The sequence below is a fragment of the Diadema antillarum genome, unplaced genomic scaffold (assembly GCF_040938485.1).
Source record: "Diadema antillarum isolate AM-2024a unplaced genomic scaffold, OU_Dant_1.0 scf00000009, whole genome shotgun sequence".
Taxonomy (NCBI): domain Eukaryota; kingdom Metazoa; phylum Echinodermata; class Echinoidea; order Diadematoida; family Diadematidae; genus Diadema; species Diadema antillarum.
In genome coordinates this window covers 2,674,507-2,686,824 of record NW_027270898.1, presented here as the reverse complement: position 1 = coordinate 2,686,824, position 12,318 = coordinate 2,674,507, and the positions used below count along the sequence as shown (strand labels likewise).

Here is a 12,318-nt window from a genome sequence, read left to right as displayed (position 1 = left end):
TGAATACATACATATTTAAATGCCTTAACATGTATATGTATAAAAAAACAAGTAACCTAAATAAGAATACTATATACAACATATATCTCATACCATGATCCCATAGATATCTTTTGTAAATCTCAGATGTGTCTCTTTATTGGATCATAATGTCAGTAAAATAGTGCATAAGTATTCTATTTAATCAACAACTTTTTCCATGCTGATCAGAACATACGTACTATGTGGTGACATTGGGTCAGTAAAATTGCTTGTTCCAACATATATTTGGCCAAGGTGACACCTCACAAGAAAACTCGCAGGAAAACAGTTATTTGAAAATTAGTACAATACACCAAGTAGTCTTGATATTTTTTCTGTAGCATCACTGTAATGATTTTATTTTCTCTTTCTTTTTCTTTTTCTCTTGAATACCAAGCTGTTGTAGTTATTATTTTGTTGAAGGGAAAGTGGTTTGGGAAAGGTGAATTATTATACAGCGTACTCCTGTTATAATGAACACAGTTATAGCGAAATTTTGGTTACAACGAAGTGAAAATTCAGACCGCAACATTATCAGCTCCATGTTTTTTATTGTTTATTTCTTCAGATATAACGAAATTTCTATATAACGAAAGAAAACTGCCGGTTCGGAGGACTTCGTTATAGCGGGAGTCCACTGGAGTGGCAGTAGTGTGCCTATTATGATAAGCTTTATTTTGTCATGTTCTGATAGCAATTTACAGTTTTACCACTTCACAAAACGGAACATCCATTTTCAACACTCATAAGTTTACGTCCGTACAGCACATCACAAAGTTAAAATGTTGAAATGGGGACAGTTAAAGCAGTCAAAGATGCACTTCACTTCACTCTATTATTTTCTATTCAATTTTAACATTTGCTACATGTAGTCCACAAAGGATGCACCTAACTTTAACACACACTCTGCTTAACTTCCATTTGACACAAAGCAATGTGAAAGTATGGATGCAGAATGCAAAAAACAATAAAACAAAACGAAGCAAATTGATTTCTAGTATTTTTTAAAATCACATCTAATCTCATATGCATGATTTGGCTTTGTAGATACGTATGACCCAGATACCTATCATCAGCATGAACAAGAATGATGTTTCCATGGTTACTTCTGAAGTCTCACCATTTTTTTTTCTTTTTGTTTTGCGCATGGATAATTTTATTTTTGGACATACTGTCTTTGTAGGACTTTTTTTTTTGGTACATGTTTATTTTACTGAGCATGGAGATTAACTCATATCCGTTAAACTTTGATCTATGTTAAATGCAGTGATTTTCCTCAATCCAGATTTTGGATTGGGGACAATAATACCAAGCTGATCTTGTACTGTGATTAACATACAAACACTACAATGATACTTGTCTACTCTACATTTCACTTCTTTTGATGAGAGTCACATATCCATCGGATATATCATTTTCTCCCTTGTTTATTTTCCATCAGTACTGGAGTTTCGTTGGGTATCCATGAGTGTTCCATGAATATTGAAATACATTTTAAAAAATGTATACAAAGTGTTGCATCAGTATCTCTTCATACTGTGTTAATATTGCCTTGGTGACATGATGGGAGGTCATTCATTGACCCCAGTTTTACATCAATATTCTGTATTCTATCATTCAATACTGGTAATAAACCTTTTCCTGGAGTATAATCACGATCTGTATAATACTGCATGCAGATACAAATGTAAGTTGTATCTCACTCATGATATATAATATCATGTGTTATAGTAGTTTTTTTTTTCACATGATTTATGTGCAGGTCTATGAATGTTGGTGTAGATTATTGTCGATAAGTGGGACTTTTGACATGCGCAACCATTAATTAGGAATCAGTAATAAAGATTACGCAGCATGGTCTGGTATTGTTACATGCTGGTAGAATATATTTTGGTGTGTTTTTATGAGAGCAAAGTTTGGTACAGTTACATGATATTTACACCATCAAGAAATGGACTTGCATTGTGACATCATTTAACCCTAACTAGGCCGGGCTATTTAGGTAGATCATAGAGCTGGGGGGGGGGGGCCTCCCAGGCCCCCCCTCCAGATCTCGGCCGTCGACCGCGCGATCGCGACGAAAATTGGCACACACATTGCCTATGACGTAATCTACGGTACCACGAAGTTAAATTTTTTACAAATTGTCATTTATGTTAAATTATGCTAATTTATGCATAATGATGCATAAAATCAGACAATTTGGTATAAATCACTAAATAAAGCTCAAAATGGGCACATTTTTTGTGTAAATATTCTTTTTAGTGACCTGAGCAAATATAAGAGAAAAAAATTGCGGCATCAGAAAAAATTTCTGAAGTATTTTATTGTTTTTTGAATTTCTTATGTATTTCTCTGTTTTTTTGACTTTATGTTTTTCATTGTTTTTTCTATGAAACTTGTCCGCGACATTGTTCCGAACAAGAAAATATACTAATAATTGATTTTAATCAATAAAACCCCCAAATAATCATGCTTTTATGAAATTTGCCTGAGAGCACAGTTTGCATTGAAATTGTACACAGATTCACGTTTTTGAGCAATTTTTGGTCTGACATGCACGTACATATTTATGCGCAACTTCGGAACCGCGCGCCCGGGCATCGCAAATTTGGTGTCAAAAGATGCGGGAGACTCAAAAGAAAAAAGTCATGAAACGTCGCGGCGATAGCTTTTCGCGTTAGCGATACATCGCGCGGAACGTCGAGGGGGGGGGGCCTCGGAGGCCCCCCCCCCCCCCGGCCTAGTTAGGGTTAATGCACAAGATTAAGAGAGCTTTATTTGATCAAGAACAATAATCAAATTTAAGAAAAGAACAAATTCTAAAAGCTGGTGACTGCTACTACAATGTGTATGATATTATTGCTCAAGTATGGCATATTCCGGGTGCCATGCATCCATTTGCTCGCTGGCCTTGCAGAGACTCAAACTGTCCTGCTTTCAGCAGAAAAAAAAAAACTGCTTTGAGGCCATTTCTCAAAAATTGCCACTATCCCGCTTTTCACCCTCTCTAGCTTTGGGCCTCGCTAAGATGTACAGTATTTACTGCCACTTGAAATATTGCTTTCTCCTGCCCAACTTTAGTTTTGTCAGATATGTAAAAAAAAAGGGGGTGGGGCTAAAGTAGCTATACCTGAGAGCATCTATAACCTCAGACCCGGACTGTGGCCACCAGGATGTTGTGCTGATGTGGGTATGATCAGAGATTTAGGTTTGCTAGGTGGTCCAGGCTAGAGAATCTCCAGTTTTAGGAGATGGTCAGGGTTGGAATCTCTGGCCTTGGTCAAGCTAAAATTCTTTGTCAGGGGAGTAATTCTGACTAGGCACATCCCTGGTCAAAAGTTTTAGGTTTCTGGCCGACTGTTCGTTTGTGCAAGTAATAGAAATTTCTTTTGTAATGCCTGTATATTGTTGTCATAGTGTTTGCCGTGTCACAGTACCTAAGATTGATTACTTAGACAATAGACATCACTTAATACCCCTATCACGCTGAACAGCAAATTTTACCCATGAGATCTCATTGTATGAAAGGTCCCATTGGTGAAATCCCAGATAAAATGCTTGGTGACTTTTCAGAAATTTTAGTCTGGTATATCCCTGGTAAACTTCAGAGTGTCTCTGGGAACTCCTGGGTGGAAAATGAAGGTCAGTATATACCAAAGTCTTGCAGGACGTTTCGTGCATTGGCCATAACATGTTCTTCACTGCAGAAGAGCGGGCAAGAAAAATTCTCATATGCTAATTTGAAAGAAATTTGTCACAGGTGTTCCATGTTTGATCCGTGTTTAATCTCCCAAATGATTACCCAAGTGACTAGAGTGAAAGGGGTATTAGGAAGCATGATGAGTCAGCATGTTCTAGGAGAGTGAAATCTTGTCTTGCCATTTTTGATTGATATAAACTGTAGTGCATGTAAGTTGAAAGGAGGTGAATGTTTACCTCTTACAATCAATTTTTTTTTAGTCTGATATGTGCTGATGTGCTGACTCTACCATGAGAATGATCCTGTTCATGGGAAGTGTTTGTAAAGGACAGTCATTATGTGTGGCAGCCTCTGACTGAGTTACAGTACAGTGATTCCATGAACCACTGAAGGTCATAAAGCATCTTTAAAAGATTCCAGCTATCGATTGGGTGATTGCTCATCAGCACGTGACATACAGTACCATTTCATGCTGTTGCTGTCGAGCCGTGCACTTTTTGTTGAGCAAAAATGGATAGCACACAAGTCAACTAAGGTCACGAATCAACAATGACTCCAATGTTAACTCAAGATCAACTCGTAGTTTTTGCACCATTGCATGCCACTGACGTCAGGTGCAAGCGCGCATTCAGTTACTCCGTCACTCATTTTACTGTCAACAACTTCAACCGATCGCTTCTACACATATGATTGTCTTTACTGTGGCTCCAATTCACCTTTCACTAAAAAAAAAAAAAAAACCCTCCCCCTTTTCCCAAACTCACTGTAAAATTTTGGTGTGAAAAGAATCTCATCTTCGCATGTACCATCTTCATGTTGAATTAATGAACAATATTATGGCAGGGAATGAGTTATGGAGCTTGAGAAAGCCAAACAGTTTTCCAAAGTGTTCAAGCTTTGCGGTCTCACAGTGATGTGGCATACAGGGAGTTACTACTGTGGCAAACAAAGAGTTAAGGAATCCAGAGCCTTACCCATAATGCCTTGGTGTTTCTGTTCATTAGTGACGTTCTTGTCACTAGCTGGGGGCTGGGGATTTTTGTGTCCAGCCATTTAAGTTAGTTCACAGCAATAAAGTTTGTTTTGCTTTGTTTATTTTTAGCATTTTGCAGACTTATCACCATACCTACTTAACATATTGGCTTTGTTGTTGGGATCACAAGATAGTTTTATATTGTTTTTGTTAAAATCCCACTCTAAAATTTCATTTAATTCTAAGGATGAGGAGTCCTTAATAAACTGCAACTGTAGATTTAGGACCTTCCCTTGATAGCATTTTAAATACTGTAAAAAAGTGGAAATTTTCAAGCATTTTGCGCAAAATGGAACCAGTGCAAGAATAAAAGCATGTAAATATCTATGCTTGTGATATTGGATATTCTACATTGTGTCTCTTTGATTCCACGAAATGAAAATTGGTGAAATTCATTTTGAGCATAAACGACTTGAGCTTCAAAAAATTATTCAGACGTGCGAAAATGTCCACTGTTATAGTAGGTAAAGTGTTGCATTGTATGATATTCCTTTACTTGCCTCTCAACCTCAGGATATGTGTGCTTTGTATTGGTACAATAATGGGTTTTTGAACATCCTTTTTTTTTCACCGTGATATTAACGTTTTTCACATACTACATATTTAAACAATCTGTATGAAGTACTTTTCATAGTCACATGTTCTACCAGGAGAACTGGCACTAGACAAAATGTGTAATCAATGCAAGGAAACATGATATTTACAGCACTTCTTTTCACACCTGTACTGTGTAATCGCCAGCTTCAACGTTATTTCCATGCTGTTTGGCTTATAACAAGCAACGAACACCATAATTGTTGGGTCTCTGTATCACGCTTATGAGTACATGTACAAGGGATCAATCGAAGTCAGATGGTGGCCACATGGAGTAGGATATTGCCTACCTATAACCATCTTCCATCACAAAAAAGTCAGAAGTGGTCACATGATCAGTATACAGGCACTAATGTGGACCTACAGTTTTGTACGTGATGGCAGACACTCTTATGCTGAAATTTCATAGAAAAGTTTTGCGTAGGCAGGGAGTGAAAGTTTCCGGTCTTATTAGTGATCTAGTTTCAGGATAGAAATAGAGGACTTTTTTTAAATTATGCTTCGTTGTTATTTCTGGGGTTATCTTGCTTATTAGTGCATGCGTGATCTTCGTAGATTCTCTGTAAAGGTAGAGGCCACATAGTTTTTGATCGTCAGTTCAGAAGCCAGAGATGGCATTCTTAATTCCACGTAATGAGGAAGTCGGATGAAATATCAATGGATTCTAAGAAGGGAATCAGTAATGCCCTCACGAAAAGAGCTCAGCTTGTTACATATTTGCTGTGACGTCATTTCGGGCGCTTTCCCAAATTCAGCTAGCTCTGTATGTGCAGCACTTGCATGGTAATGACGAGTTTGCAAACACTGGATGTACCAAGTTGTGTTTTTCCTCAGAGGCATTCATATCATATTTTTGTAGGGGCCTTGGTTAGGTGCCTTTTTATACCCCCGCCAAACGAAGTTTGAAGGGGGTATATAGGAATCAGCGGACGGTCGGGCGGTCGGGCGGTCGGGCGGTCGGGCGGTCGGTCGGGCGGTCGGGCGGTCGGGCGGTCGGGCGGTCGGGCGGTCGGGCGGTCGGTCCGTTGCAAATCTTGCGTCGCGAACTACTTCCTCAGTTTTCAACCGATTCCCATAAAACTTGGCACAGATGTGTGCCTTGGGTTGTAGATGTGCAAGACGTATTTTTTGACAGTACCCAAAAGTACGTTGCCATGGTAACGGCATATTATGGGCAAAAATGGGTACAAATCTTGCGTCGCGAACTCCTCCCACAGTTTTTGATCAATTTTTATGAAATTAGGTACAGATGTTCATCTGAATATGTTAATGTGCAAGACACATATTTCCGCAGTGGCAAAAAGTGCGTTGCCATGGTAACGGCATGTTATTGGTAAAATATAGGGCAAAATGCTTCATGACAAAACTGCTTCATCAGTGTTCTTCCAATTCTCATGGAATTCATATTGAATGTTTGTCTTAGGATATAGGTCAGCATGACACATTTCTTGACAGTGACAAAAAGTATGTTGCCATGGTAACAGCTCACATATTATGAGCCAAAATGATGGAAAATTTTGTGTTGCAAACTACTTCCTCAGTTTTTGCCCAATTTCCATGAAACTTGGTACAGATGTGTGCCTTTGGTTGTAGATGTGCAAGACGCATTTTTTGACAGTACCCGAAAGTACGTTGCCATGGTAACGGCATATTAATGGCAGAAGATCAAGGAAAGATTTTGCGGATTTAACTACTTCCTCAGTTTTTTGACCAAAGCTTATGAAATGTGGCACACACCTTGATCTTGGTGGGAAGATGTGGAAGACATATTTTTCGGACGTGTCGGAAGCTGCGTTGCCATGGTAACGGCATATAAATGGCAGAAGATCAAGGAAAGATCTTGTGGATTGAACTACTTCCTCAGTTTTTGACAAAAGCTTATGAAATGTGGCACACACAATAGTCCTGGTGGGAAGATGTGCAAGACATATTTTTCGGACGTGTCGGAAGCTGCGTTGCCATGGTAACGGCATTTAAATGGCAGAAGATCAAGGAAAGATCATTCCTTGGGTAAGACTGTCGTCCCGGGGCGGGGGTATTAATCACCTTAAGTGATATTTCTAGTTTCAATTTTGAGTTTAATTTTGATGTTTAAATGAAACAGATTCTGAATTTAAAAAAAGGGCCTTCACCTATAAGATGAAGCCATATCAGGATCCCGTGACAGAGAACAATTAGTGAGTCCGGATGAGTTCAAACACTTGCCTTCAGCAATGGCTGATAAACAGTGAATGCACTAACTTGCATTTTTCCTCAGATGACATATCATATGTTGTAGGGGTCTTGATTAGATGCAGAATTCTTTCTTTTCTCTATTGTTGAATGAAGCCAATTCTAAATTTAAAAAAGGACTTTCACCCGTAAGATGAAGCCATCTCAAAATCGCATGACAGAGAACAATTTCTGTGTCCGGATGGATTCCTTAGATATACTTTTGTATTGCATGAGTTCTTCACAGGGTCACAAGCCCTCTACATTCCTTTTGCAAAATTGATTTAAGGTAAAACATCAGATTCACAGCTAAAAGTTGTGCATGCTGGGAATTGTCAGTGTAAATTGTCTTTGTTTTGTGTAGCAAAATCATTTTGCTGCTGTCTGCACCAAGTTGCATTGTTCCTGAGACGACATATCATATTTTATAGGGGTCTTGATTACGTACAGAATTCTTTCTTTTCTTTATTGTTAAATGAAGCAAATTCTAAATTTAAAAAAAAGGGCTTTCACCAAAAAGATGAAGCCATCTCGAGATCGTATGACCGAAAACAATTACTGAGTCCGGATGGATCCCTTTCCTAGACATTGCATGGATTCCTTTCTCTGCTGTCCCTTGTGACGTCAGTGATTATGTCAATGATAAAGCTTGAGAAATCGTGCTATCAAATCAATTTCATATCCTGTAGTGTCATTCATTAGGAGCAGAATTCACTCATGAAGGGAAAATATTGGATGCAAAGACCCCATATATCCTTTGATTGATGCAGATATGTGTTTTCTTTGCATTTAAACCCATTCAGTGCTGAACCTTGATACACTCTGGCACAGTGCATGGATGGGATACCAAAAGTCCTGTCTCACTTCAAGTTTATATAGAATTTTATTTCAAGGAAGAAAGCAGTTGCACTTAACCCATTGGGGACGGGCTGATTTTGCGACAACACCCGTTTCCCATAGACCCGTGCCAAAGTATACTTGGGACTTGTCCTCAAGGGGTTAAGCATCCCTTTCCGGTCTAAACTGTGGTTACTTTAATCTGTCTGATATTGGTGATGAGATCACCATGGAGCAAAGTGTCACTGACTGGCGAGCCTGACTCATTGAGAAAGAGATAAAAACATTTTTTTTTCAGTAAAAACCTAAAGCGCATTTATTTTGAGCAAACAGTTTTATTATACTCCGAGATAAATACCTGAATGTAATCAGAAAGAATTGATGTTGTTATTTTCTGTATGATTGTTATTATTATTATCGTTACTACTACTACTGCGTCTACCATTTTTTTATTCATTCAATAACAAATTCATTTTCATTACACATACTATTAATACATTAGCCACTATCATTTCTACTAATGATAAAAGAAGAGAATATGTGGATCTGATCTAGAAAACATAGTTAGGCGGGATATTCACAACAATGAATTTATTTTACTATTTTAGGTACATTGTACTTGTATATCAGCCTGCAGAGTTTTTTTTTTTAATGATATAAGATTTCTCTCACAGGGTTAATGTGGTGGAACCCATGATCCAAAAAAGGAGAGAGAACAAAATACAGTGCATATAAAAAGCAAGCAAAAAAGCACAACTTTCTTTGCAGGACCACTGTGTACTTATAATTTTGTCTGTCTTAAAAGCCATGCAAAGTGAATTGAGTAGATAAATAAGGTGTGTGTATAAGACCTATTCAAGAGAAGAAATGCATTGCAAATTTGTTTCAGGTCAAACATGGGTTAATATGGACCAGTCAAATACTTACTGGTTGGGACAAGGATTTTAAGCAATGGTGTTGGTATATGTTCTGTGTAGACGTTCATGCCTCAGCTCACTGGTATAGGTGACAAGATTGGTAATGGGGCGTTGATAGCATGCGACAGTTATATCTTTGAAGTTTGATGGAATGTTTAAAGTCTGTCCACATGAAACCATCCTTTGCAGGTGGTCAGTAAAGAATGAGGTTACAATTTCTAGGCTGTCATCATCGTCATGACGTTTTATGTTTGGCCCAACCATCCTCGTTTGACTCTCTTTTTGTGATCTGAGTGTGTTACAAAACAAGGTGGAATAAGTCTGGGTCATGAGGTATATAAGAGAATCATTGCATGTGTTGCAGTTTATGATATACTGTGATGTGTTACAGACACACAAATTTATTGCCCCAAGTCTTTTATGAACTAAACCATCTTTTCCTTTGTGCTCTTTTGTTACTCTGCTCTTTACCGTTTTAGCTTGCCATACATTGACCTTTTGGAAGGGGTCATCGTCTTGGAGGAGTTCTGCAAGGAGCTGGCAGCAGTGACGTTCGTCAAGTTCCACGCCGCCAGCGGACGATAATAGCAACTGATGCAGTGTTGCCATAGCAACATAGCAATTCCAGAATTTGTGTGTGGCATGCTTAGATCATGAGGGCTTGTGTGAATGAAACATACATTGGAAACTTTAAGTGCTAATGAAGTGTGGAAGGACACTCCCTGAAAATTGTAGGGATCATGGTTGAAGACTAGAAGTCTTTTCTCTATACATAAATATCAACGCCAGTTTTAAAATGCGCCTCACAGGGTCACAAGCCCCCTACATTTCTTTGTGCGAAATTGATGAGGTAAAACATCAGATTCACAGCTAAAAGTTGTGCATGCTGAGAATTGTCATGGTGTAGATTGTCTTTGTTTTGTGTAACAAAATATTTTTTTGCTGCTGTCTGTATTAGCTCTTCAAAGTTAGGTATGTATTTTTTTTTTTGTCACATTGCCATGTTGAGGTGTTGTAAAGAGATTTATGTTGTATCATTCCTTTTCATCATTATGTTGAAATGTGGGCCGACCAGCCTTGACATAATTTTTACATGCAGTCAAGCAATGTTTCTGGCATTTTGACTTTTCTTTAATTTTATTGGTAAAGGTGTATATTTCAAGAGTTACAGTTGAAGCACATTGTCAAATGGCTGAGTATTTTTTTTTCTCTCTCTCTCTTTCTTTAAGTTTTCGTGACCTATTGTGAAAGTGACATTAAATGTACAGTGTAACTTGTAAACCATGAGCAGGGGGATAGACTGACCACATGATAACTTCTCCAGGTCATATGATTGGTCACATGACGACATTGCCAATTTGGTATCCAGTACAGGTGTGTGTATCTCTGTCTTGCAAGGTATGTTTTAGTGCTGCACTGTACACCAAGCTAAAGCTGCTGCTTGAAGAAGTTTTTGTAAGAATACAGTATTTAATCTCAGTAGGGTATCCAGCACAGTGATACACAGCGGAGCTTAAAGGGAAGTATTATGTGAAAATTTAAGACCAAAATTAATAATTAAAGTAGTAGGTGCATATGCTTAATTCAATGTGATACAATGATGCTATGAGAATTCTGTTTGTAACAATAGAGAGTGATTGCACGAATGAATAAAAAAGTACACACTCTAGACGTGTCTTCATGCAAAATTCACTTTATATTTCAAATATATATGAAAGCTGCCTTTCCAGGAGTGTCATAAGATGTCACAAAAATATGGTGGATTCAAATTTGCTGAATTGTATGCGTAAATAACCCTTGCTAATTCTTTTATGTCTTGAATAGCCAGAACTGCAAAGTAGGTTGAAATTTCTGTGCACATCAGTAGTTAGATTCATTTCTTTAAAACATTTTTTTGAAACCTCAGGCATGTGTAAGTCAATATTGACCATATCAACTTCAGTGACATGTTTAAAAGGTGATCCGTATATCTTTTGCTTTGACCATTATTTTCTTTCTGAAGCACCCTACAACCCATTACTTTGTCTTTTTACTTCAGTCAAAGCATTACATTTTTCTACTGTCACCTAAACCACATCTCACTATGTATGTTATAGGTTACTTGTAAGTAACATATCAATTTTGAAATCAAACATTCTGAAGAATGGCTGCAAATCCCAAAGTAAAGATTTAAAAGCCAAGCTATCATCTATTTGCTTGTTTGCTGTCAATCATAATGTAAACATGATCAGTTGATTTCATGTGATTTCCATTTGTGTAGAGATGATCTCTCTATCTGTATAATCTCATCAAAAACTATTATGTGCCAGCATTCTGCCAAAATTTTGGATTTCTAGAAGCCTTTACAAAATCTCTTTGTCATCTATGACATCTTAAAGGACAAGTTCACCTTCATAAACATAAGGATTGAGAGAATGTAGCAATATTAGTAGAACACATCATTGAAAGTTTGAGGAAAATCAGACAATCCGTTCAAAAGTTGTGAATTTTTGAAGTTTTTGTGCAGTACCCGCTGGATGAGAAGACTACTGCAGTGTATGAATAACTTAGATGTCACATGCGTACAACAATATAAGGAAAATATAAAGAGAATTTCACAAAATTCCATCTTTTGAAAAAAGTACAAATTCCCCTGACTCGTTACCGATAAATGTTATGGGTAATATTATTCCCCCTGCCTTTAGAAAGAGGCAAGTCAATTGCTCTTTTATTATGCGAAAAAAGTGAAAATATGTTGAATTTTCTTTTATATTTTCTTTATACTGTTGTACGCATATGACTCACAAGCTGTAGTAGTCTCCTCATACAGCGGTTCCAACACAAAAATTTAAAAAATTCATAACTTTTGCATCGATTGTCCAATTTTCCTCAAACTTTCACTGATGTGTTCTACTAATATTGTTGCATTTTCTCAATCCTTATGTTTATGAAGGTGAACTTGTCCTTTAATAGCTATTGTGTGTGATATTTTCACACACACACACACACTGAAAAATGAGATA

The 12,318-nt window shown here is 37.5% G+C and overlaps 1 protein-coding gene across 1 annotated transcript in view; it reads left to right on the top strand.

The window, feature by feature from the left end:
* The window catches only part of LOC139719896 (FHF complex subunit HOOK interacting protein 2A-like), a 57,454-nt gene extending 47,552 nt beyond the window's left edge, over window positions 1-9,902 (top strand). Inside the window, exon 16 of the mRNA XM_071631284.1 lies at window positions 9,796-9,902. Coding sequence (XP_071487385.1) covers window positions 9,796-9,901 — 106 coding nt within the window. The 3' untranslated portion in view covers window position 9,902. The remainder of the gene's footprint in view (window positions 1-9,795) is intronic.
* Window positions 9,903-12,318: the final 2,416 nt, after the last annotated feature.